This window comes from Microcaecilia unicolor, chromosome 4 (genome assembly GCF_901765095.1).
Source record: "Microcaecilia unicolor chromosome 4, aMicUni1.1, whole genome shotgun sequence".
Classification (NCBI taxonomy): domain Eukaryota; kingdom Metazoa; phylum Chordata; class Amphibia; order Gymnophiona; family Siphonopidae; genus Microcaecilia; species Microcaecilia unicolor.
The window spans coordinates 331,332,191-331,359,611 of NC_044034.1; the positions used below are offsets into that span (position 1 = coordinate 331,332,191).

At 44.4% G+C, this 27,421-nt stretch overlaps 1 protein-coding gene across 2 annotated transcripts in view; it reads left to right on the forward strand.

The window, feature by feature from the left end:
• The window catches only part of DMTN (dematin actin binding protein), a 94,183-nt gene that overhangs the window by 38,037 nt on the left and 28,725 nt on the right, over positions 1-27,421 (forward strand). Inside the window, exons 2-11 of one of the 2 annotated variants that reach the window (XM_030201986.1) lie at positions 1,667-1,749; positions 5,042-5,096; positions 8,944-9,018; positions 10,019-10,174; positions 10,333-10,377; positions 11,114-11,222; positions 13,207-13,263; positions 13,966-14,112; positions 17,677-17,795; positions 20,291-20,396. In XM_030201986.1, coding sequence (XP_030057846.1) covers positions 5,079-5,096; positions 8,944-9,018; positions 10,019-10,174; positions 10,333-10,377; positions 11,114-11,222; positions 13,207-13,263; positions 13,966-14,112; positions 17,677-17,795; positions 20,291-20,396 — 832 coding nt within the window. In that variant the 5' untranslated portion in view covers positions 1,667-1,749; positions 5,042-5,078. The remainder of the gene's footprint in view (positions 1-1,666; positions 1,750-5,041; positions 5,097-8,943; positions 9,019-10,018; positions 10,175-10,332; positions 10,378-11,113; positions 11,223-13,206; positions 13,264-13,965; positions 14,113-17,676; positions 17,796-20,290; positions 20,397-27,421) is intronic. The other variant, XM_030201987.1, reaches the window with a different exon arrangement.

Sequence of the window (27,421 nt, forward strand, 5' to 3'; positions counted from 1 at the left end):
GCAAAGACGCACTCCCTGTAAAAATGTCCTAGCTATGCCAGTGGAGGAGGAGGGAGAGAGAAGGCAACAGAGAGGGAAATGGAAAGGGAAAAGAAGCTTTAATTTCTGGTCAGCCACCAGTTGCAAAGGAACGCAGGGCCCTGTGCTTCTGCCCCAGTTGCTTCTGCTTAGGGCTGGCCATAGGAGGGATTGCCTCAGTTGAAGTTATCTTACATCCTTAAGGGGAAAATTGATGTCTGTAACAAAGTATGGTCTACATTTTGGAAGAGCTATAAAAGAGGTTGTCATCCCCTTTCCTTTTTCTGTATTTCTCTCTATAAAGGAAGGGTGGTGCCTGGGCAGTTTTGACAGCTAGCTCTGGTGACACTGGGGATTAGTGCCTCTTATGTACGCTGGGGCCGATGCAGAAAGCAACCGTGGGCTTAGCCGCAGAGTTACCGATGGTTGAACGTTGGTTCCACATGCCGAGCAATGCAGAGAGGACTTGTGCATGGGTGTTAATTCAGGTGGAAAACACAGCTGCAAGTTGTATTAAAATGTATGCTGATGAGCTACCTTACGAGAAATTTACCATGAGGGTCCAGGGCAGCATGGAAGGTTTTTCACAGAAGATTTCTTGTCAGTCTTTCATGTTTAAGTGCTGGTTTTTGTCTTGTTAAGCAAGTTTTAAAGGCAGATGGTAAGTAACAAACAAAACTGAAAGTGAAAACACACCTCTGCACCTGTTCTTCTGCACATAAATATGAGCCTCAAAAATTTCAAGTGCAGACAGTTTTTGAAAGCCTGATGTTTAGGCGCTGACGGAGAAAGCTCTCCACAGAGTGAATGAACACAAAATCCCACGAGGTAAAGATACAGAGAAACAAAGTGGGAAGTGAACCAATGACTTCAGGGTACTGAGACTCTGGTGGTATATAAATAAGTGAACTTTATTGTAGACTCAACACAGTATTGTGTTTTGGCCACAGGCCTGCCTCAGGAGTCTTGAATGATGCAAAAAATGTTAAATTACTGGTTTTGAGCGATGCACACAATTGTGTTCAAAACTGTTTAGTCTGCACTGTCCACCAGTTTCAGATTTTACCAACACTTCTTTGCCAACCTCAAGATGGCCACACCGGGAAGAAAGTGTGTGTGAGTGAGTGGAATCGACTCGAGGGCAGCCAGCCAGTAGTATCAAACAGGGGTGGGATCCTTGAGTATTATCCCGTGCGCTGTCACTTCCGGTTTCTGTGCTACAGTGGTTTAGGTGCTGAAGAACAGGTGCCGATGTGTATTGACACCTTCAGTTTTGGTTCAGACATGCGCACAAGAAGCCACGCTTACCATCAAACCTTGTGCGCATTCTTCTGGCAAACTTCCCCCCATTTTTGCTGCAGATTTGCTGCACACAAAATTTGCATATAATTAGTCTTCTGTATTCCATGCTGTTACACTTGCGGTAGAAACCACGTGCTCCGACATCTGCGTGTGTCTCTACCATGAGCCTTTCTGCATCTCCCACTATTTGATCTTGATGTAATATTTATTAATTGACAAGTTAAATAAAAAAGTAAAAAAAAAAAAAGACCAGTCAGCCCATCCAATCTGCCCAGTAATTCCTGTTCGCACTGCATGGATATAGGATAAAGCTCTTGAGGATTTGACTGGTTGCTTTGTGTTGCAGGTGGCATTCTGGGAATGACGCAGGATCTTGGCACGGTGCTGTTGCAAGCTGCTCTGGAGCGATGCTGAATATCAGAACCACTGGTAGGACCTTGCTTATTGCTGTAGGTGATAGGACATTCCAGCTCTCAGGACCCTGCCACCAGGCCTGTAGAGCAAAAACGATTTTAAAGACATAATGATTGATGTGCGATCATCAGTGTATCCTAATCACTTTCTCTGTGGTAATGACCAGAAAAGTTAGAAAGTAATTTAATAGACCACACAGCGTATGAGGTTTTTTTTTTTTTAGTAGTTATTTAATTATGTGGGTGATGGAGGAGGGGGAGGAGCATAACTAGTGTGTGTATTTTAGAACATGCCAAATACCTAGACAGTTTTTCTCTCCCAACTAACCCCCCTCCCAAAAAAAAAAAAAATTTTCTAACCCAGATAAAAGGACAGTTCTGTATAAGGTCACACAGACTTTTAACCAATCTGAGAGGGAAATTTACCCAGGTAAACTGCTTTGAAAATTTCCCTCTTAATGTTGAAAGTAAGAGCTAAACTCTGGGAGCAAGTATTCCAGGCTGATAATGGCATAGAGGGTTCGGGTGTATCAAATTCATAAGGCCGCTATGCAGTAGGAAGGAGCTGGGCAGGATCCAGGGAGAACAGAAAATTAGTCCCAGATATCACATGAAAATAGTATTTCTGCCATCTCCAAAGCTCCTGTATGGGCATCCTCTCAATCTAATGTTAGTCGTTTATAGTCCACCCACTAAAGGAAATGGGACTTGATATACTGCCTTTCTGAGGTTTTTGCAACTACATTCAAAGTGGTTTACATATATTCAGGTACTTATTTTGTACCAGGGGCAATGGAGGGTTAAGTGACTTGCCCAGAGTCACAAGGAGCTGCAATGGGAATTGAACTCAGTTCCCCAGGATCAAAGTCCACTGCACTAACCACTAGGCTACTCCCAAGGCTTATAACAGCTACGAATCCAGTTAATACACTGGAACAATTACATTAGTACAAAACACAGCAATAATATTACTGCTCCAAAGTTTATAAAATTAAAACGTCTTAAGATGTCTTCGGAAAAAGGAATATCAAATTTGTTTGTCAATTATCAGAGGAAAACTGTTCCAAACAGTTGTGGCTTGATAAGAAAAACGGCAATCAAAAATTCGCTTGAAGTGAATACATTTAACAAAAGATATTTTAACAAGCAACGATCAAACAAATGAAAAGTGCAATTAGGATAACTTTATGCTGATTCCATAACAGCTTCCAGAGCCCACACCGAGACCACTTTTTTTTTTTTTGATCAGGACTGGTTCTGCTTTCTGATGTGAGAGCCCTGTTTGCAATTTAAAAACTGTTCTACACCTTGAATAGGGAGCTCTGGATCTGTCAGTGCTCTCCATGCAGACAGGGAAATGCCCCATCAGAATCTAACAAAACACTAGACAAGCTCCTTCCATCACCAGAAGCTGACAGTGTCAAGACTGGGCCTCTTCAGCAACCCTTTAATAATGCCTGGATATGAAAATATTGACTCCTTTGAACTCTTCATCACCTAGATTATGAATTATATGCTTAAAACTATTAGGGCCCTGTTTATTAAGATGCGCTATTTATTTTATTTTATTGCACTTGTATCCCATATTTTCCCACCTATTTGCAGGCTCAATGTGGCTTACAAAGACCTGTTATGGCATGGCCATTTCAGGGTACAAAAGATACAATTGGTGTTACAAAGATATCAAGGATAGCAAGGCGATATAGTCAGGCAGTTATAACAGAAGACAGTCAGAATAAGGGAGGAGTGATGGAGTGTCGTAGCTAATTATGGATTGTCGTTGTAAGCTTTGTTGAAGAGATAGACGCACTAGTGCTTTTAGTACGCGTTAATGCTAGAGACGCGCATAGGAATATATTTATTTATTTGTTGCATTTGTACCCCCACATTTTCCGACCTATTTGCAGGCTCAATGTGGCTTACATAGTACCATCAAAGGCGTTTGCCCAGTCATTGGATAACAAATACAAAGTTGTATAGTGAACGTATGAGGTATAAGTGGAGGGTCAGAATGGATGGAGATTGCGTGTTGTCCTGTTCGATCATAGTCATGCTGTGTTGGTAGGTGAAAGGGTTCCATGGGGTCGTTGGGGTAGGCCTTTTTGAAGAGGTTGGTTTTTAGTGATTTCCTGAAGTTCAAGTGGTCGTAGATTGTTTTCACAGCTTTTGGGAGCCCATTCCATAGTTGTGCGCTTATGTAGGAGAAGCTGGCTGTGTAAGTGGTTTTGTATTTCAGTCCTATGGGTGTCTCTAGCATTTAGGGGGTCCTTTTACAAAGCCGTGGTAAAAAGTGGCCTGCGGTAGTGTGGGCACGTCTTCTGGGTGTGCACTGGGCCACTTTTTACCGTGGCTGGGAAAAGGCCATTTTTGTAATGGGCCGGGAAATGGCCGTGCGCAAAAATGAAAACTAGTGTGTGCCTATTTACGGCCTGAGCCCTTACCGCCAGCCATTGACTTAGCGGTAAGGGCTCACGTGCTATCCGTGCAGTAACTATGCAGCGTGCACCAATGCAGCTACGCAGCCGATTACTATTGGGAATGCCCCCTGTGGTAGAAAATAGAAAAATATTTTCTACCGTGGGATTCGGCACGTGCCAGACTCAGAATTACCGCTGGGTGCACGTGCTATCCCGGCGGTAGTGCTGATTTGGCATGCACTACCTGTGCATTAGCCCTCCCACGGCTTTGTAAAAGGACCCCTTAGCGTGTGATAATTTTAGCACGCTCTAAAAACGCTAGCGCACCTTAGAAAACAGGGCACTTAGTATATCATTGTCTGGCTCTTGCAGCTGTCTATGTGTTTTTCTTCTTAGCTTGCCCACTGGGGGTTATCCCTTGTCTTTTATATGATGGAATTGGGGTAGTGAAATTTGGGGGGGGGGGGGTTGGGGGGAGGTGTCTTTCTGCAGTGTGTTTTATTGGTAAGTTAAATCATTGGTTATGTTATGTGAAAATAATTGCTTTGCAGGTCAATATTACAAATTTAATAAAAATGATTTCTACATAATAATGCCTGGAACCCATGGGAGGACTGATGAGCTCTGACAGAATTACATGCATATGGCTTCAATAGCTATTTTTTGTACACATGTATGAACAGTCTCTCTCCATTACACACACACACACACACACACATACATATTCTATCCATTATACAGAAACTTTCCCTAGCATGTGCATCATTCATACATCTGCCCATTGTCTTTGCTCAGGCACGATAAGAAAAGCAGGTTGTGTATTTCTGAAATGCTTATGTGAGAACATGTGTACGACAATGCATTGAGAACCTATGAATTTCTTTGGTACAGAATTCGGTGAGTGACACAGCAGGAGAAGCAGAGCTGAATGGAAAAGTTACAGAAGGTACCATCATTCCTCTCCTCTACTGTTGTGACCATTCCTGTTAACTGCTCTTTGGAAGGTTAATTTTATAACAGGTGCCCTCAGTTTGCAGATTAAGCAGACACCTACTTCCAGCCTATTTTACAGAGACACATAGAGGGGCATTTTCAAAAGAACGTCCAATTCAGAATTGGGACGTCCCACTCATAACGTCCAGAAAACAAACAAACATCCATCTCACAGCCATTTCTGAACAGGAAAAATGTTTGGGGTTTCCTGTTTGAAAATACACAAGAACATCTCAAATGAACAGCCATTTTCCAAAGTAAAACATCCAAATTATGAATGCCAAAAAAACCAGGGAGAAAACACCTATCTGGCAGCATTTGTACAAAATGGCCACACAGACGTCCCTGCAGAGCAGAGGAGCTGCCTAGTGGTCAGTGCAGTGGACTTTAATTCAGGGCACCCAGGTTCATATTCCACTACAACTCTGTTATTTTAAATGCTGAGCCCTCTAGAGACAGGGAAATACCTATGGTACCTGACTGAACACTACCTCATCAATAGCCCTCAGACTTGTAGGTGTCTTTAATATTTAGGTATGTAGGTTTATCTCTGTTTCCGGAAGACTCACAATTTAGAGGTTAAAAAAAAAGAGAGAGAGAGAGAGTGAGTTGAAGTGGGATTTGAACCCAGGTCCTCTGGTTTACAGTCCCCTGCTCTGTGTTCAGAATGCCATTAACACCTGATATTTAGCAAGGAAGCCTAGTTTCCCTTTCCAGTGTCACTTCCAGAGGTGAGGGAAGGGGCGGTAACCAGTGGGGGATTCATGAAGGGTCATGGCTTAGTCCCTCCAATGGTCAGCTGCTCAATCAGGGCACCTTTCTGTATCCTAAACATGATCGAAACAAGCCTAAATAAAATGGCCTTCTTTTTAGACTTGGATGTTTCTTCAGGTTTGATTATCACTGTTGCACGTCCTAATTTTGGGCCTTCCCTAGTACTGCCCAAAACATGCCACAACACGCCCCCTTGCTATTTGGATGCACTGCAGTGTAGGACATCCAAATTCTGCCATTCCAAAATCACAATTTAGATGTTTTGGGCAGATTACCTTTTGGGGGGAGGGGGGGAATTTTGAGATGTCCATCTGCTTTGAAAATGGGTGCCATAGGTGCCTACATGTCTTTGTAAAATATTCAGGGTAAACTGTTAGAAATCATAGCTATACTGAAGTCACAGTCATTTCTGCCTGCTCGGGAGCAAGTGTAAATGTTAGCATTCAATGTACGCATGTAAATTTGCCTATTTTATAAACATGGGCCCAATATTCAAAAAAAAGCTGAGCTCCCAAATTTATGCTCCTAAATTGGTGCCCTATTTTTCAGTAAAATTTATAAACCAAAGTTAATTTAGGAGCTTAAAAGTTATGCTTATAAAGGCAGGCCTGCCTTTTTTCCCCCACCCTATATCCATCCCTGTTAAAAACCTACTTTTTCTTTTTTTGCTGCTAAATTGAGGAGTTTAGTGAAATTTTGAGTTAGAATGTAGGCACTCAGCCCTAGCAAATTTTCAAAGAGGCCAATTTAGGAGCCTAACTCTTAAAATTAGGAGCATTGGGCCATACATGTATAAACTGCATATCTGTCTGTGCTCCACTCAAACCCTGACCCAGAATACGCCTAAATATAATGGGGATGTGGGGCCTCATTTACAGAGCTGAAAAGCAGGGCCATGTGCGAAACACAGTCGTTCATTGGCAGGGCCAACCCTGCCTAAGCTCGCGTCATGTAAAAGTATGCACCTTCATGTTTCTCTGTGTACTTTTTTTGTATTTGTTTCAATATATCTTTATTGAAAACAAGACAAAGCACAAACAACAACAACACTTCAGCAAATACAATAACAAATATGTTTCTAGAAAAAGCAAAAACACAAAACCACCCCAAACCCCGTCCTCCACATACTCTTATGTGCATAACCCCTTTATCATTTTATAAAAGCTCTTTTATGCTCATAAAACAAAGTTTTACTTGCAGAAAAAAGTTTAAATTTACCCCTTTACCTCCACAGAAACCAATTCATCACGATATTTAAATCACTCAGGGGCCCTTTTACTAAGGCATGTACAACATGTGTCAAATTAGAACTACCGCCTGGCTACCACATGGCCTGGGCGGTAATTCTAATTTTTACGCACATCCAAAACGTGCGTCAGAAAATAATTTCTATTTTCTACCATGTGGCACTAACTGGGTGGTAATCAGTAGTGTACGTATGCTAATGATTACCGCCCGGTTAATGCGTGAGACCTTACCTCTAAGTAGGGTTACCATATTTTGTCCCCCAAAAAGGAGGACACATGCCCCACCCCCTTTCATGTCCCACCCCCCTTTCACGCCCTCGCTCCGCCCCTGTCACATTTTCCCCTCCCCCCTGTCACACATCCCGTCACCCCCCTCCCCTTACCTTACTACTGCCCTGGTGGTCTAGTGACCTTTTCGGGGCAGGAAAGAGGCGCTGCCCTGCATGCTTCCTTCCTGTTTGTGATGTCGGCGCCGATTTAAAATGGCCGCCAAGAGTTGAAGTCTCGCAAGGTCACTTCAACTCTCGGTGGCCATTTTGAATCGGCGCCGAGATCACAAACAGGAAGGAGGCATGCAGGGCAGCGCTCCGGGCAGCAAAGAGGGGGCTCTTTCCTGCCCTGAAGGCGGAAGAGGTCACTAGACCACCAGGGCAGTAGTAAGTAAGGGGAGGGGAGGCTAGCAATCTTCCTGGTTGTCCAAATTTCTGGACAAATGGGCAGGCTGGCAGGCGGACCTTCCTATAGGACGGCCAGCCCACCAGCCTGCCCGTTTGTCCAGAAATCCGGACAAATGGGCAGATTGGCAAAGCCCGCCCAGTTGCCCGGACATGTCCTCAAAAAGAGGACATGTCCGGGTAAATCCGGACATATGGTAACCCTACCTCTAAGTCAATGGATAAGGTCTCAGGCCCAAAATGGTCGCGCGCCAATTTTTATTTTGCTGCACGTCTATTTTCGGCCAAAAAAAGGCCTTTTTTGCAGGCACACTGAAAAATGGACAGTGTGCGTCCAACACACGCGCCTACACCACAGCAGGCCATTTTCCAGTGCGCCTTAGTAAAAGGACCCCTCAATAATGCTAATTTAGATATATGCCAAACTAGTTCCAATGCAAGAGATTGTGAAATGGGTTCTGGTTCAGAAATGGATCAGAGGCATGGAAGTGACACAGTGCCCCACTTTCCAGACAGATGCATTGGGGTTGCCGCTGCTGTTCTTCAGGGCACTTTTGCCTCTCCGTTATGTTTGAGGCTTGGGAGCTGGTCACAGCAGGAGCGTAGCCATACACCCAATTTTGGGTGGGCCTGGTCCCAAGATGGATGGGAAGAACTCCGCCTTGTCCCACAAGAGATTTGATCTCGACCTCATTCACCTGCATGCCATATGGTCTCTCAAACATCCCCCCCCCCCCCCCCCGCATACTTTTTAAATAGCAGATTTTCACCAGCAGCAAGCAGCAACTAATACACCCTGTTCATGTTGACCCCACAGCCTTCCCTCTGATGCAGCTTCTTGTTTCCGCATAGACAGGAATACATCAGAGGGAAGGCTTTTGGCCCAGTGCAAGCAGTATGTATCAGTCACTGTTCATTGCAGTCGAAGATATGCTATTTACAAGGTATGCAGGAAGGACAGTTGTTGGGAGTTTTCGACTGGTGGGGCTTGGGGATCTCTGCCAGCCATATCATAGGGGTGCTGCTACTGTGTGGGCTTGGACCCACCCTTGGCTACGCCACTGGGTCACAGTAACATCAGTAAGCATTTCTTTCCCGTTTGCAGCAGCCTTTGACATCTCCTGGGAGTGTCAGCTCCTCGCGAGGCTCCAGCGTGCCGGGATCCCCCTCCACTATTGTGGTGAGTGTGTATTTCATGGTGTCAGCGCCTGCCACAGAAGCTGATATACATTCCTTCTAGCTAGTGATCCATGCAGAGAGTAGCAGGAACCTGAGAAAGGAGTAATACTCCCAGAAAAACGCACTAGTGCATTTAGAAAATGGACTTCTGACATCACTGCAAAAGGAACAGACAATCCAATCTGAACTAATAAATAGATACAGGAAGTTTAGAGAAGTCGTATTAGAAATCCATAGAAGCAAAGAGTTAAAACTAGGAGTGGCTGGGCTGGTTCTGATGACTTGGAAACCCTTTGCTCCCTTTAGTTCTCCATGGACAAGCAGGTGAATCAGCCACACATCAGTGATGTCATCCGACAGCTCCATGAACAGATTAGCTCTCCTAAAGCTCAGAACAGCCTTTCTCAGGCCCTTCTGAGCATGTGCAAGCTATCCGCAGCCCCCAGCCCCCACCCCACCCATTTCCTCTCCAGTCTATTCTATAGCTGTTGGCAGGTTCATCCAAAAGGGGAGGTGGGCGGGTTTGTGTGGCTGACTTATCCTGCTGTCCATGGAGAATCTCTGTTACAGGTAAGTAACCTCACTTTCTCCATGGACAAGCAGGATGAGTCAGCCACATATGGGTGACTCCCCAGCTGAGGGCTGTGAAGGGTTGAACAACTCACTCCTCAACAGAGCGCCCCTTCATAGCCCGTCTAGTGTGCTGGGGTAGGATGAGGCTGCCTGAAGGAGATCGAAGTCTGGGGAAAGATAGACCTCAAGGTTCTGATGACCTGGAAGCCCTTTGGACCCTTTAATTATGCTACTCACTTCCTCCAGAGCCCTTATGGGCAGTGAGTGGTGTTGGCTGAGGGCTGAGCAGTGATTATTATAGTGAGGAGAAGCAATGAAATACAAGCTTAGAAAAGACAAGACAGTCCTCCACCCCCATCCCCCCCGACCTGTACCCCTTATGACCTGTGTACAAGGACATAATTTCCACACTGTCTGCTTCACTTTAGGCTAAAATGGACAACCAAGTTTTGGGGTACAAAGATTTGGCAGCAATCCCCAAAGACAAGGCAATTCTGGACATCGAGCGCCCAGACCTCATGATCTACGAGCCCCATTTTACATACTCCCTTCTAGAACATACTGAGTTACCCAGGAGTCGAGAGGTAACCAGCATTTGCTCTTGTCACAATGTTACTTGGTCTTTGTCCCTGCCACTGTGTTGTTCTCTCTGTCCCTGTGTTACATGATCAGTTGCTGTTCCTTTGTGCTGAATTTTGATAATTTGTGACTGACTTTTTTTGTCTCTTTCTTTGTTCTACAGCGATCTTTATCACCTAAATCCATTTCACCTCCACCATCCCCTGAGGTAAGGCTGAAGAGCCTGGGACAGAGGAGAGCTCACTCACAGTATTAAAGCCTAGGTCAGAGCTCAGTACACAGTCAAAGGAGGCAACTTGATTCATGTTGTACGTGTTCTGTGGTGGGGCTTTGTGCCTGAATCTTGCAGTGCTGCTGCCTGTGTTGTGGTGGTTGCGGAGTGCATGTGGTTGAAAGGAACCCTTCTGTTGTAGGTTTCATCAGTACTAAAAAAACAAACAAACAAACAAACTGCTGTGCAAAAAAAGATATTAGCATGGGAATTTGGTCAGTCACTCTAGGAATTTGGTACATTCTAGAACAAGTAATCACAATCTGAGGCTCAAAAGGAGTTAGACTGAGGAGCAACAACAGGAATTTTTTCTTCATGGAAAGGGTGGTGGATGCCTGGGACAGTCTCCCAAAGGAAGCGGTAGAGACCAGAACAGTAACAGAATAAAAAAATGTCTGGGACGAGAGTGAGGAGAGAAATGGGAGGAAATGAAGGCGTCTCTGTTTCTAGGTCTTTGCATTTTTTTTCCTGTACCTTTTATTGACTGTCTCCACTCTCTTCTGCTGTCTGTCTGCTTGTGTGTGTATGCATGCACCTGTCATTTGCCTGTATATGTATGTGTGTGTGTCTGTGCATTTGTGTGCCTCTCTGTGGCTCCCTGGGTCTGTTTCTGTCCATCTGTCTGTATCTATGCATCTGTCTGCTTGTGTGCGTTGCATCTATCTGTTTGCAGATCCTCCGGGTCTGGGAGGAGCAGAAGCCCCCTGGAAACATCCCTTTAGCATCCAGTCAGCGGAGCAGCACCTGTTTGCGGAGCGGCTTACACCACTTCCATCGACCTGGTATGTACGAGGGTGGAATGGAGCTGTTGGGCAGTCAGACAGAGATGGGGATGTCTAGAGAGGAGAGCAGTAGTCAATAAAAAGGTGGGGTTAGGACTGGGAAGGTGGGGTATGTAAGGCTGGCAGATGCGGAGGACTAAAGGAAGCATCAGGAGATGAGCAGGAAGCAATTAGATGGGAGTGGATATTAGGGGGTAATTTTATAACAGGTTAAGAGGTAAGAAGCAGGGGCGTATCTGCGTGGGGCCACAGGGGCCTGGGCCCCGCAGATTTCGCCCTGGCCCCCCTCCCCGCCGTCAACCCTCCCCCGCTGCTTACTTTTGCTGGCGGGGGGCCCCAACCCCCGCCAGCCGAGGTCCAACCCGCAGTCTTCATATTTCGTCTTCCTCCGTGGCCATGCTGCAAGGAAGTAACGCTGCAGCAAAAGTAAGCAGTGGGGGAGGGTTGAAGCGGGGAGGGGGTGGAGAGAGGCGACGGCGGCGGGGGGGGGGGAAGGGAGGCAAAAATGTGCCCCCCTCTCTGGCTCTGGCCCCCCCCCCCTACCGCCAGATTCTAGATACGCCCCTGGTAAGAAGATGTCTATTTTTAGCCTATTTTATAAAAACACATAAGCACCTATATGCTCTAATGTACCAAGGTTGGGACGTGGATGCAGTCCGCTCTGAGTGCAGGCAACAAGGAGATACACTGAACAGTTGTGCAGCTGTCGGCTATGCCAGTCCTCTGCCCTCTATGATGTCAACTTCCTGTTCTGGGGCAGCAGAACAGCCGCACGACTGCTCAGCGTACCCCCTTGCTCGGAGGAGGGAGGGCAGGGGGGATGTGCCTGGAGGAGGGGGTGCTGCGCCCCAGGTGGAAACCAAGGTAGCTAGCTGTATGTCTTTATAGAGTACTAGAGGTAAACTGGCAGAAATTGTGTACAGCTTGAAGCTGTGGGTATTTATATCAGCTGCTGAAATGGTATAAATGTACAAACATACTAGCTGCATGACTGCGCATATTTTATAAAGAGCACCTGTATTTTGTGACCCTGCCCAAACTTTGCCCAGGAACATATCTACACATAAAAATGTGTGCTGTTTCAGTGCAAGATACTATAATTTATTTGCCTTGTTTTCCTTAAAATTTCCTTCGACTATCATTCTTTATTTCTTTCTCCCTCTCCCCTTTTATTGTGGGTTTTTCGATGAATATTGCTTTGTATTTCCTTTAATTTTCCTGATCATATATAGCAATGGATTCATTTCTGATATTAAAAACGTTACTGCTTGTGAGTTATTTTTTGAAAATTATAAACATTTTAAAAAACAGTGTGTGTGGTTTTGTTTTCATGAGTACTTTACAAACATACTTCAATATCCCACAGTGTAAATTTTATAAAAGCCTTTTTATGCATGTAGAACTTGGTTTAAGATGAAATAAATGGTATAAAATTATCCCCTAGAAGTACATGTAAATGCAGAGGCAAGAGTAGACAGCAAGGGTGGAAGGGGGGTTTGCAGGTGGAAGGCAGCAGTTGCGGGTGTTTGGGGGTGTAGAGATGGAAAGGGGGTCTGTAGAGGTGGAAATAGATAGTATAGATGTATGGGGGTGTAGAGATGGGAGTGGGTAGTAGAAGGGTATCTGAGGGTGTAGAGGTGGGAGTGGACAATGTTAGGGTATATGGAGATATACACTTAGAATTTGGTAGTAGGCCAGTAGGGTGCTGAATAAGGGGAGTGTAGAGGTGGGAGTGGGCAGTAGAAGGGTATATGGGGGTGTAGACATTGGAAGGGTATATGGAAATATAGAGGTAGGATTTGGTAGTGGGGTGCTGAATAAAAGGAGTGTAGAGGTTGGAGTAGCATTAGAGACATACAGGAGTACAGAACTGGACGTGGGCTGCAGAGGGTGTGTGTATGATAGGCTTTATATGCATACTTCATTTTACATTCTCTTTTCATTTTTTTCTCCTCTAACCACCCTCCCACCACCCAAAAACAAGAGATGGCAAAGACAGACCTGAATCTTTATAAGAAGCCTCCTATCTACAAACAGAAAGGTGAGAGTCTTCATGCGAGAGCTCCCCCATGAATAGGGGGTGCAGGAGGCACCCGGGGAGCAATGGCTGTAGTGCTCTGGGTATGGGAATGCCGGGGATCCCTGGAGTGGGAATGTTGTGATCCCTGCTGAAGAGCATGCTGAGGGTTCCTGGGTATGGGAATGATGAGGTTTCCTGGGAATGGGGATGTTTGGATAGACTGGGGATGGGGGGGTTGTTGTGATCCCATGATGATGAAGAAGTTGGAATTCCATGGGTGTGGGAATGGTGGAGTCTCCTGAGAATGAGGGATATTGTGGTTCCCTGGGGATAGAGGCTGTTGTAGTTCCCTGATAAAATGATGGGATCTCCTGGGGTTGGAGGATGTTGCAGTTTCCTGATAACGAGGATGAAGGGGTCCAATGGGGTTGTTAGGGTTTCCTGGGAATACAATTCTCATCTATTCTTATGTCTATAGGAAGGGGTTGCACCAGCCCTGGTTTTCCACACACTGCATGCAGGGACCTGTAGTTCTTATTTCTTAAAGAAAATGAAACCACACATCTCAGCATACCCTGAGAGGAAAACCAGCATTGATTGGGCCTCTCATTACTGGCATGGATATGGAAACAGGAAACCTCATTGCAGCTGTGTTCTCCCTGATCTGAAAGGTGGCACATGAATGCAAAATCCAGTACCATCAATCTCTGCTTCTTTCTCTAGACTCCGCCGGGACCCCTCACAGCAAACACATTGAAGACCTTGTCATTGAATCCTCCAAGTTCCCAGCAGCCCAGCCTCCTGATCCCAACCAGCCAGCAAAGATTGAGACCGACTATTGGCCCTGTCCCCCATCCCTTGCTGTCGTAGGTAAGAAATGGCAGAGGAACCAGGGTAAAGAAAAAAGAATGAGAGGGAGAGAAGCAGGGCCGGCTCAACCATTAGGCAAGACTAGGCAGTTGCCTAGGGCAGCAATGAACAGCAGCAGTCAAAGCAAAACAACAGATCCTAACAGCCACACAAATTCAAAGAGCCATCAGCATATGCTGTAACCTGCATTTCTAAAGGATTTTTTGTGTGGTAATCATGATAGTTGAATTTAATTATCAAAATATTAAAGGGAAGGGGCTGCAGGCTAGAGGTCTGAAAGTTAGTTAGGAGGGGGGAATGTAAGGCTGAAGATTCATGTAGGACACCTACTACCCTCAAACTGGCTATGGAGAGAGGACAGTGCAAAGGTGCCTGGTGCCTCTAGAGAGAGAGGTGTGGAGTAGGGTGCTAATAAGGAACAGCATGGTTTAGATGTTTGCAAGCATGTGTCTTGACTCTGTGTGCGTGGAGAGGTAAGGAACAGTACAGAAAATTCTGGGGCATCAGTCCAGAAAGCCTGGGCCAGAGTGCACCACATGAGAAAGGCACTAGGGGTTCTGGCTGGTCCTACCTGGGTCCATGGCAGCTGTGCAGTAGGAAAGGTAAAGGGGTCAATTTACCTGGTTCACCTCCTTTCATCCCTTATGTGCTGGCTCACCTCTTCACCAAGCCTGATTCCACCCTTGGCCTTCCCCTTGCCTATGTGTTCTAACCCCCAATATCTACAGCCCAGGGAGGAGGAGGAGGAGGAGGTAAAGATGACTCATTCCAACAGATAAGATGTGGTAGAGGCTGAAATAGAACAGACAGAGAAAAAAATTATTACAAATTACCCACATCAACTGCTATGTAGGCTGTGAGTACAAACAACATAATTCAAACTATATGTAAATAAAGTGCCACACCAAGGGCTATGCAAGTGATGTGACTGCACAGGATACAAATATGGAGGAGTTCCCAGCCCTATCGTTTCAGTGGCAAAGCAGGGGCGGACACCAGTGGGTGAGCTGCACAGGGCACAATTATAGCTCAGCCTGGTCTTGCGTGAATACCAGATGTCTAAAAAGTAAGATTGGAGAGTTAGAAATATGTAGTACTACAATTTTTATTTTATTTTATTTTTTTAATTGAATTTTTCAAATATAACACATCATTTTCAAAACAAATCATAACACATACATGAGTACTTTTTACAATTACAAAAGCTGAGATTTACCTCTCTGAATGACTAGAAGTTAAATAACGATCTAAGGTCTTCCATTTCTTAAGTCTAGCTGGAATACCCACCAAGGAATAAAGAATAGACTGCTCGTACTGTTTATATAATAATATCAAATTCCACCAAAGATAAATATTTACTTGAGAATTGCCCTTCCAATGTGAAATAATCAATTTTAAAGCTACAGATATTAAAAAATCAAACAATAATTTATCATCATATAAGAGAGAAAATGGAATACAAACAGACTTCTAAATTACATATTTCGGTACAAATATTGCATTGAAACCAAATATCTCTTTTAGCTTATCCCAAACATCCGACCAAAAAATAATAAGATTAGGGCATTCCACCAAGAGATGTTATCAATAGAAATCAAACAAAATAAAACATGGAAAAGAAAATAAGATGATACCTTTTTTATTGGACATAACTTAATACATTTCTTGATTAGCCTTCGAAAGCTAATCAAGAAATGTATTAAGTTATGTCCAATAAAAAAGGTATCATCTTATTTTCTTTTCCATGTTTTATTTTGTTTGATTTCTATTGTTAACCTTAAGAGTGGACTAACACGGCTACCACACTCCTCTACACCAAGAGATGTAAAAGAGTTCCTTTGGTTTTTTTTTTACATGACCAGCAAAGATCATATTTTGAAGACCCAGATGCTTTACTTTTCCTTGGGGTCCAAAGAGTTCTATGATACTTGAAAAAAAGAGATTGCGTTAAAGCAGCTGATAAAGAGGCTCTTGGCCCAGTTGACCATACCTGAGACCATTGTATATCTGATAGCGAGTCATTAAGATCTAGTTCCCATACTTGTTGAGCCGATCTACAAGTAGTAGTAGTAAAGGATTGTATTAATCTATAAAATAATGAGGCCTTATGATTTAGCCTACAACGGTCTTTTATAAAGCTAGTAATATCTAAGGTCTGGGTATACAGTATTTGATACCACTGTAACATTTGAGAATTGGGAATATCAAAATCATCTTTTAATTGAGCAAAAGTTTTCAAACTACCATCAGATATCAAAAACCAAACATTACATTTCTGCCGTATAGACCAATTTATGGTCTTTCCTCTCATCATCAATTTCTTATTATTCCACAATACAATATCAGAAAGGCAATTTGTGGATCTTGGAATAAAATTTGACAAAATTGAGAAAGCTGATATAGTGGTAATTTATAACAGATCTATTAACAAGAAATGAAAATTTACAGCTTTATTGGTGATTAAAAAAACTACCCCTGTGACCACATGAGACTTTCCCTTTATATTAGTGAGTTGATATCTTTACCTGCAAGACATTAGATACTCCTGTTGAAAGTTCTACTATTTTGGGTATTGTATTTCTAGGATAAGCAGCATAAAATCTGTTTTGTTGTTCTTGGATCTTGCCATGTGCTTGTGACCTGGCTTGGCCACTGTTGGATACAGGATACTGGGCTTGATGGACCTTCGGTCTTTCCCAGTATGGCAACACTTATGTTCTGATGTTCTTATGCACTGTCGAAGATAGTCGTTTACCTATAGAAAAGCGCATAACTAGATTATTATCATTTACACGTGTACATATTTACATATGGTATGTAAATGACTAGCACACCAGCATTTACATGGCTCTTTATAGAATTACCCGCTATATGATAAAGATGGGATAGAGTCAAACAGGATAAAAAAATTCAATATATGATGGAGAATACTAATACTAACACAGTGATTATATCCCACATGTACCCATATCAGTTCATCTTTGTGGCTTGATAGGAAAAAATAGACACAAAAATTTGCTCACATCACATTCCTTTACCCTCTGGGAAATGTAATAACATTTGATTTTTTTGATCATAACGTACCTTGAACAGATGACCAAATCATGAGTTTTATCATATATTGTGGTATTTGCTCACATTGAATCTTAAACAGTAAAGTGCCTGTATGGGTAACCAATGAGCCTTGATATACAAAGGTGTTATCAAATTTTCTAGCAGAATGTACCCAACTCAAGGCCGTGTTCTGCAATGTTTGCAATTTCCTCAATAACAAGTCAGAACACCCGCATACATACAACACATTATAATAATCCAGTTGACTCAGGATTAGAGAGATTTATGCTACCATCTACCTGGACAGGATGCTGAGACTGTGAAATGATAACAGAAATTAGGAGGGCTAACCAACTGGTAACATAAGAATAATAGAACATTTCGATTAGCCCGCCATTTACCTGCGATATGCTTTTTTTCTTAAATTATCATTGTAATTTGTGTAGTACATACCAGTTGTGTGGCTCTGTCCATGCAGATGTGTGCCACTTTCACTCTTTGTGTTCCCAGAGACTGAGTGGAGAAAGCGCAAGGCACATAAGAAAGGAGAGGAAGAGAAAGACGAGGAAGGAGAGGTGGAAGAAGAGATAGAAGAGCTAATCGAGCTTCAGAGGAAGGAGCTCAGTAAGGTAATGGACCATGAGCTAGGAGCATCTGAGAGGAGTGGGGATTATTGAGTTAAGTCAGGGCCATTGGAGCAATTCTGGAAGCTTGTCATTATTGATCATCACAAACTGAGGGGTCCTTCAAAGGCGCGCTGAAAAATGGCTTGCGGTAGTGTAGGCGTGAGTTTTGGGCATGTGCTGATCTATGTTTCAGCGTGCCTGTAAAAAAGGCCTATTTATTTTTGCCAAAAATGGACTTGCGGCAAAATCAATTGTCGCGCGTCCATTTTGGGTCTGAGACCTTACCGCCAGCCATAGACCTAGTGGTAAAGAATTTGGGCAGTAATGACCTCTGTGCGTCAGATGCCACTTGACGCACGTCCACTACATGCGTCCGAAAATAAAAAATATTTTTCAGACACGCGTATCGGACGCGCGCCAAAAATGAAATTACTGCAAGAGCAACGCAGTAGTCGGGCGGTAAGTCCATTTTGGGGCGTGTAGGTATAATATGTGGCTTAGTAAAAGGGTCCCCAAGTCTCCTGAACTAGTCACTGTCCAGCGCAACTGTGACGGACCAGCAAGGGCAGCCCTCCCATTAAAAAGAGGTTGAAAACTTACATGTTCATGAGGGCTTTTGGAAAATTAGAATGACTAAGCTAAATTTATGGAGAAATGATATTTTATCAGATCAATCTTGATGCTGCAATTTTTGAATATCCATCTGATATATGACAATATGGTGCTTATTTTAGAAGCCCTATTCATGTTTTCTATATCTGAAATTGGCATTTAGACTTCCATATTATATTGTCATCCAAATGCTGATTTTCTAAAGCAGGGGTTCTCAACCCTGTCATCAGGTACATCTTGCATTCAGGTTTTCAGGATACCCACAATTTTTTATTTATTTAGATTTTGCTCACACCTTTTTCAGTAGTAGCTCAAGGTGAGTTACATTCAGGTACTCTGGATATTTCTCTGTCCCAGGAGGGCTCACCATCTAAGTTTGTACCTGAAACAATGGAGGGTTAAGTGACTTGCCCAAGATCACAAGGAGCAGCAGTGGGATTTGAACTGGCCACCTCTGGATTGCAAGACCAGTGCTCTAACCACTAGACCACTCCTGTCTAGCGCATGCATATTCATTGTGGGTATCCTGAAAAACTGATTGGCTAGTTGTGTCCTGAGGACTGTGTTAAGAACCCCTGTTCTAAAGGCAGGATATGGATGTCTGAAACTGCTGTACGTCCATATGGCAAGGGGGCATGGTCTAGGCATGTTTGGAGTGGGACTTGGGTGGGCTTAAAACATGGGCATTCATCCCGCATTGCAGAAGGGGAAAGAACGCCCATGTCTAAAAAGGTGGATGTCTGAATTTAGACCTGCCACCTGGACCATCCAGGGGACCCTTGTTTTGAAGGGTCATTAACTGTTTGCACTTACTCTATGTCATCTGTAAAACATAACACAGAGTAAGTGCAAAGCCTTGCCCTATGCAAGTACATGCAGGGAGTGTGGCCAGCATCTGCCCTGCGAGTACTGCACAGGACGTGTACAGCCCCCCATAATCCCAAACATCATGGGGGTGCCCTCCAAGACCTTTGTCCTCCATTCCAGCAACCCCCCCCCCCCGCCCAGCAATACCAAAACTTCATCCCACCAGCCCACTCCTGACCCCCTCCTCCCCCCAAGGTCCAATCCCCCTCCTGACCCCCCAGCTCTAATTCCTAATCCTATCCAGGATAAAGGAAACAGAACACCCCCCTTTGACCTGCAATGTAGATCACAGTCAGTAGTGGTTCCAGCTGCCCAGTACAGCACCAGGATCAAAGATGGTGCCTCTGCCTTCCAACACTCCTAGAAGGCACAGGCACCAGGATCCAAGATGTCTGCTTTACAGTTGAGACATCCTATCTAAAATGCCCTTCTAAGTATTCAGTAAGAAGTACACAAATACAGGTATATGTTATATTTTTTGCTTTTTATTTCATTTTTGCCTTTGTATTGTTAAGTTTTGTTGAGGATGTGGGGGACATGTGTGTTTGCTGTATGTATTTTGGACTGTTATACTATATGTTATGTATGTATGATTATGTTAATCTGTATGCTTAAATGTTTTTATGAAGTTTCAGTTTTGTGTTTCATGAAATGTATGTATATTAAATTGCAAGCTGCCTAGGTAATTGGTGGGATATAAATATGCATATAAATAAATTCAGAAGTAAATTTCCAGATTTTCCTGTGCTGCCTAGGAGTGCAGGGAACGTTCCCCTCTCATACACTCTTCTCCCCTAGGCAGTTACAGAGAACCGAAGAGGAGGGTCAAACAGTAGTCTCTGCTCACAGGAACATTGTTAAGGAAGGAAAACAAGAAAATATTGGGTTCCCTCTGCCAATTCCAGAGACTCCCATCAGACTATCCAGCTCTTTCTGCTTTTGAAGGGTTCAGCACAGCTCCAAGGGTCTATCTGTTTTACTTGCATTTTCATTTCCTTTTCTTGTTTGGTTTTGGAAAGATCCCCTCGAACCTGGGAAAGCTGATTATGAAGGAAGAAATGGAAAAAACTCTGCCTACAAGGAGAAAAACCCGCTCCCTGCCTGACCGAACGCCTTTCTACACTCGTGAGTCCAGGGGGAGTGGAACGCTTCTTGGTTAGGGGGCAAACCATCCTTCACCCCTGTTCCCCAAGCACCCTAATTGCTGATGCTGTGCAGGGCAAAGTTGGGAAACCCATTGCCTTTGAAGGAGCCTCCTGCTCTCTGTCTGACAGAACACCTTTCTACATCTATGAGTCCCTCACTCTCTCCCTGACAGAGTGCCTTTCTATTATCCACGATTCTCTGCTCCCTCTCTGACACAACACCTTTCTACAACTGTGAGCTTCCCTCTCTCTGCCCTTTCCCAGGGCCAGCCACAGCATGAAGGGGTTGAAGTTTGAGGGGTATTTAGTTACTTTTAGAGGGTTACCTGCATTCCACCATGTTGATCTGGTCTCTCACTCTACACATTCCTCCTTCAAAAGTATGATTCCCCTCTCACCTGTTCCTCCCCTACAAGATCGCCTCTCTCTGTTAGTCACCAATCTGCAGTTCTTTTCTGTTCTTCTCTTCCCTGCTCAAATCATCTACCTACTCATGAATAATCTTCTTCCTCCTTCCTCCAGGCAACAGGAAAGAGCAGCATTTCATGACATAGCTCTGTCCTCCACTGGCTGGCATAACTCTGGCTGGACAAACCAAAGAGAGTGAACTTGGCCTCAAGAAATAACAATCCACTGATGATGAATGGCATAGTCAATAGATGGATCTGACACAGAATGTGTTTCCGCTAGCCGCCTGCATCAAGGATCGTCTCGCAAAAGCATGCACAATGAATCACCAATAATCAGTTAGCAAATATATCATCCTCCACTGGCACCCAGTATATTCCAGAAAGATGTGTAGCAACAGGTAATATTTCCTGACAACTGGATCATATGTCTGGTAATGAATAGCAAATTTCACTGATGATGAACAGCGATCCAGTTGGATTCATTGTGTATGCTATTGAAAAATGACCCCTGACCCAGGTGGTTAGCCGAAACACCTTCTGTGTCAGGCCCATCAATTATCTTTCCTGTTCATCATCAATAAAATTTGCTGTTCATCATCAGCAGACTGTTATTAATTGAGACCAGATTCACTCTTTGGTTTATTACTCTGGTTGGAACATACAGTGCCAGCAGGTCCCAAGAGACAGTGGGGCCTGTGCATTCAGATCTCATATTGAAGCCAGCCAGTGTAAAAAAGAGAAACAGTGTGAATGAAATACTATTCTTTTCCTGCTGGCCAGAGGGAGAGGGACAGGGATCATGAAAGGGTGACATAAGACAAAACTGGAAGGCAATGCATCCCATTGCCTTCTCCTGATATCAGACCTAGCCCAACCACTACCTTCTACTGTTCCAGCCAGCACTCCCCATCATTTCTTAAAGTTCCCACTCTCCCTCCCCACTGCCAGCACTCCTCCACTATTTCATATAGCTTCTGCCTCCCAGGAGCCAGCTCTCTTCCACTATTCTGTATAGCTTCTGCCCCCCAGGAGCCAGCCCTCTCACATTATACCGTACAGCTTTCACCATCACTCACATCCATCCCTTCTTATAATCTGTGCCAAACTAGTCCAGATGAGTGGGTTAAGTCCCCCTGCCAGCAAGTGGAAATAGAGCAAAAAAAGCTCAGGTCTGCTTCACTTCCCATATAGGGGTCTGATTCTGCTTTCTGCTCTTCAGTATTTCTCTGTCTCCAGCAGATGATGCAGACACACAGACTGGTGCAGCAGGATTGCTATGGTCTCTGAGAGATACTCAGCAGATGGAGCAGGACTTTCATCAGATTCCCAGGGAAACAGTTTTTGAGCAGATTTCCATGGTAGAGCAGGATCCCTGGCTCTTGGGGCAACTGTCCTTGGGCTGATTCCCCAGTAGAGCGGCTACTTGTGAATGGGCTGTGGGCTCCCAAGCAGTGTTGCATCTAAGGTTTGCTGGCTTGTGTGCACGATTTTCAGTCCACGTGCAAATGTTTCTTTTCTGCTGACCACATCTGCAAGCAATTTTGTGTAGCGGATGCTGTTGATTAAAAGGCATAATCATAACAAGGAACAAAATTTGAGAAAACAATCCATTTTTATTGTTGCCTTAAGAGTACTATGTTAATATCATTTATGTCTTACTTACTACAAATTAAAAACTGTATGGTTGTAATAATACCCCCCACCCAAAAAAAGAAACCCACATCAGGACTTTTTACAACAGAATCACACAGCTTAGAGGGAGCATTGTAGAAATTTAATAATGACAGTGTCACCAGTCACCTATGGTTAATATTATAGCACCTTCTTATGAATGGGACAGGAACAGCAAATTTAGCAGAATGCCAATTTAAGCTATGTAATCACTCAGCTGCTAAGATGAGGCAGATGAGAGTAGTTCTGTTTCTCTGTGTTGCTTTCTAACAACTAGTACAAATATCTCAGTATATTTGTTTGTGCACAGTGTGTTTTGCTGTGTGTGCAGGGCTCACGATCCGTGTGCACAAAAACGTTCTCAGCTTAGAGGAAACACTATTTTCAGGGTTTAGCTTTTGTCTGTCTCTGGTGAGTATACTCCTAAGGCTTTAGCCTCCAGCTGAGCAGCTTCCTAGGGTTCAGCCGATTCTGATGAGTATGCCCCTACGGTTCCAGCCTCCAGTTCAGCAGCCGCCTAGGGTTCAGCTTTTGGCAGCCTGTGGTAGAGCAGATACTGGTGAGTATGCTGCTAGGGCTTCAGCTGAGCAGTCTCCTAGGGTTCAGCTGTTCTATGCCTCTGGTAGAGCAGGTTCTGGTGAGTATAATCCTAAGGCTCCAGCCTCCAGTTGAGCAGCCTCCTAGGATTTGGCTTTTTGGGCACCCCAACATAATAGCCCTGACAAAACAGCCTGGTAACAAAATAGCCCTTGACAAAATAGCCCCCTTAACAAAATAGCACCTTAGAAAAAAAATGCAGTGCCATATTCTGGGCAGCCTAATCGGGCCCTTTTGTCGGGGGGGCTAATTTGTCAAGGGCTATATTGTGGGCAGGCCGTTTTGACAGTGGCTGTTATGTCAGGGGACTATTATGTCAGGAGCTTTTTTTGTTTGGAACTTTTTTGTCGGGACTATTTTGTCCGGGTACCGGCTTTTTGTTGCCTCTGGTACAGCAGATACTGGTGAGTATGCTGCTAGGGCTTCATTTCAGCCTCCAGTTGACCAGCCTCCTAGGGTATGGCTTTTGACTGCCTCTGGTAGAGCAGACTACTGAGTGTGCTAAATCCTACCTCAACTGGCTTTCCCCCTCTGCTGCTCTTTGACTACTTCTCTGCAAGAAATTTTTCACTGACGAGCCATTCGTCTTGATAAAATACACAAGAGAGAAAGAAAGTAACAGTCTAGAAGAGTAAACTGCTTGCAGCACTGGCCACAGGCAATCAAGACCACTGTGTTGTCTGTCAGTGACGGTGCTCAGCAGGTGGTGTGAAGGATGTATAAGGTTGAAGTGCAAGCTTGCAGCCAATAACCTTCTGCCACATGTGCACAGGCAGCTGGATACCGACTCAGAAGAAAACTTCAAAATACCAGGTGGTAGAGGGCCAAAGAGTGGGAACAGGCATCATAATAGACCTGTCACACAATCCTGTCACAGTTGTATCTGCTTCTCATGACTGTCCTTCCCCTCCTTCCTGGTTCTACCATTTTCAGTCACCTGAGCAGGAAAGGTTCCAGAAGCCTTCTTTCTTCTACTTAGGGGCCTTCTTTCCTGACTTTGGGCATATTATGTGCAAGGCCTTCTGTAAGTTATTTGTTGGACTGGAGGTCTCCCTGATGCTTCTTGCATGTGTTCAGCTTATTTTGTTAATGAGGTGGTTGTCTTGCTTACTGCTACTTTGGGCTCTTAGAGATATGGTTTTCCTAGGAGTTGGAGATACAAGCTTCCAGCCTCAAGATGATCAGGATGGAAAAGAGGCTGTATCCCCTTCCCCAGAAAAAAAGATAAGCTGATTCACAACCTCCTTAATCAGGTTTTCAGTGTCTCCAGTGCCTCTCTCCAGGCATCAGTATACAATATCTGTGTAACTCAAGACTTCTTCCATTGGGCCAGCAATAATTGGATGTTATCACAGGGTCCTCTCTGCAGGTGACACTATGAAGAGGTAGAATGGTTTGACTTTCCAATGCGGAGAAACCACTCCCGGAGTCACCCAAGGCAGGTGAGTCTCATATGGTGAAGTTAAATGATGCCGAGGAACTCTTTTGGTCAGATGCCTCATTGGACTGGCTTAATTCTAATGCAGGCAGAGCCATAGGATTATGACTATATTTCTTGGAAGCTCTCCCACAGACTTGCAAATTCAACTTTGTTGAACAGTTCCCTTCCAGTTTAGGAATATCTACTTTCTGGAAAATTCCCAAGCATTTTGGAGGGCTATAGGTGTTTCTTACCAGGCACTTCCTTCTTTATTTTTACAAGAAGGTGTCCCACTTGAGCGAGCTTCCACCTTGTAGCTGGTGGCTGAGTTTATCTATTTATTTATTGGAATTTATTGACTGCTTTTATGAAGAAATTCACTCAAGGCAGTGTACAGCTTGACATAAAACTTACAGTTTTGTTAACAGCATAACAGGAAAATGACCAAATATATGTGTGAATACATTCAATGCAGTAAACGTGGAGACAGGCAGAGTAAATCCTAATCTTCTATAATAAAAAGCACCTCCAACGTTCTGAAGCTGACTCCGTGGCAGTGAAGGGTTGTAGGGTTTGTGCTGCCTGAAACGCTGTATCCATCTTCTGTTGTGACATTAGTATACTTCCTGGTTCATCACACGCGATGTCACATGCATGAGGGTGTCGTCATCCTTCCCTTCCTCCCTCCTTCTCTTCCAGTTCCAGGCCCCCTCCCTCCGATTTTTAAAAGTCATCTTCACTTACCAAGTCAGGGTTACGGCAGATGGCAGCAGCGGTAAAACGCGTGCAGACTCGGCCCTTCTCTCTCTCTCAGCTGTCGTCCCGCCCTTGCGGAAACAGGAAATGAGGGCGGGACCACCGCTGAGAGAGAGAGAAGGGCCGAGCCTGCACACCTTTTACCGCTGCTGGCGAACGACGTAACCCCGACAAGGTAAGTGAAAATGACTTTTAAAATTCGTAGGGAGGGGGCCTGGAACTGGAAGGGAGGGAGGGAGGAAGGGAGGGACGACGAACCTGGAACTGGGAGGGAGGGAGGGGGGACCCTGGAACTGAGAGGGAGGGATGGACGGAGGGGGGACCCTGAAACTCGGAGGGAGGGGGGACCCTGAAACTCGGAGGGAGGGGACGACCCTGAAACTCGGAGGGAGGGGATGACCCTGGAACTGGGAGGGAGGGAGGGAGGGGACGACCCTGGAATGGAGGGAGGGAGGGGAGACGACCCTGGAACTGGGAGGGAGGGGGGACCTTGGAACTGGGAGAGAGGGGGGGGGCCCTGGCACACACTCTCAATCTCACACACACACTCACACCCAGTCTCACTCTCTCTCTGTCACACATACACACACTTGCACATTCATTCACTCTCTCTCACACAGTCACTCTCACACACACTCTCTCAAACATACACACTCCGAGGAAAACCTTGCTAGCGCTCGTTTCATTTCTTCCAGAAATGGGCCTTTTTTTTTTACTAGTAATAAGAATAACATGATACAATGTCAGAAATAATATACACATTAAAACAGCACAGTAGAACAATCATATAACATATGATAAATGTCAGCAGAATACAATTGATACATCATAATAGGCAGCATGGAGGAGCATTCATGTAACACAGATATGAATGATACTTACAATGTCAGCACAATACAAATGAAACCCCTTAATAAGCACATATTAGAATATTCATATAATATGATAAACATGATATCAGCGTAATACAAATGACATACCTTAATAGGCATGCATTAGAATATTCAAATAACATAATGTCAGTACGATACAATGAAACATCTTATGAGGCAGCTGGGGGGCAAATGCATTTGAAACATATAGAAGCACAAATAGATGGATGGAACAAAATATGTCAGGATAAACAGATGGATAAATTGAAAGCAAAATTTATATCCACTGCTGAATAAAGTTTGTGGAATTAGTCTTATTTATGAGTCCAATCAAGTAAATAAGATAGTAAAAAGCTCCTTTTTGCTTCTGAGAAAATTGAGATCTATCCCAAGATACTTTGAGCTGCCTTCTTTCCAACTGGTGGTGGTGCAATCTCTATTACTTTCTAAGATAGATTATTGCAACATTGTTTATGTGAGTTGCAATAACTTGATGGTGAAAAAGTTACAAACTGTCCAAAATTTAGCAATTAGGGGATACATTTGCTAAGACTGGAAGAATCAGTAGCACCATATTTCTATAAACTCCACAGGCTGCCAGTGATAGCGAGGTCCTATTTTAAATTACACACTATGGTCTTTTGGTCCCTGTATGGAAATGTTAATCTGTATTTGGTAGGGCTTTTTCCTCTTTTAAATAGACAATTATGGCAGGGGCAGGTTTTATTAAGATTTCCATCAGTGAGTTCAATCAGAAAAACTGCGGAAATGGCTCGCAGGGTGGTAACCCATCGGTAATCGGGCACCGCTGCACGCTGCCCAGTTACCGCCGGGTTAGCGCAGGAGCCCTTATCGCCACCTCAGCGGGTGGCAGTAAGGGCTCCCTGTCGCATGGCCATGCTGTAAGAATTCTCTTACCGCATGGCCATGTGTGCCTGGGGTCTTTTTTACCTGCTGTGGTAAAAAGGGCCCTGGCGCGTGGGAATAACAGTCCCTGCCGCTAGCGCAGGGCCCTTTTTCCCCCGCAGCTTGGTAAAAGGACCCCCTCAGTGCGTTCTTTGAGGGACTATTTAATGTTTCATAAGCAACTCAAAACTTTTCTATTTAAGAAATATGTGGGTTGATTTATAGTCTAGAACAGTGATGGCGAACCTATGGCAAGTGTGCCAGAGAGGGCACGCAGAGCCCTCTCTGTTGGCATGCGAGCCGTCGCCTCAGTCAGAGTCGCCTCCCAGTTCCAGGGTGTCGCCTCCCCTCTCCCTCCCTCCCTCCCTCCGAG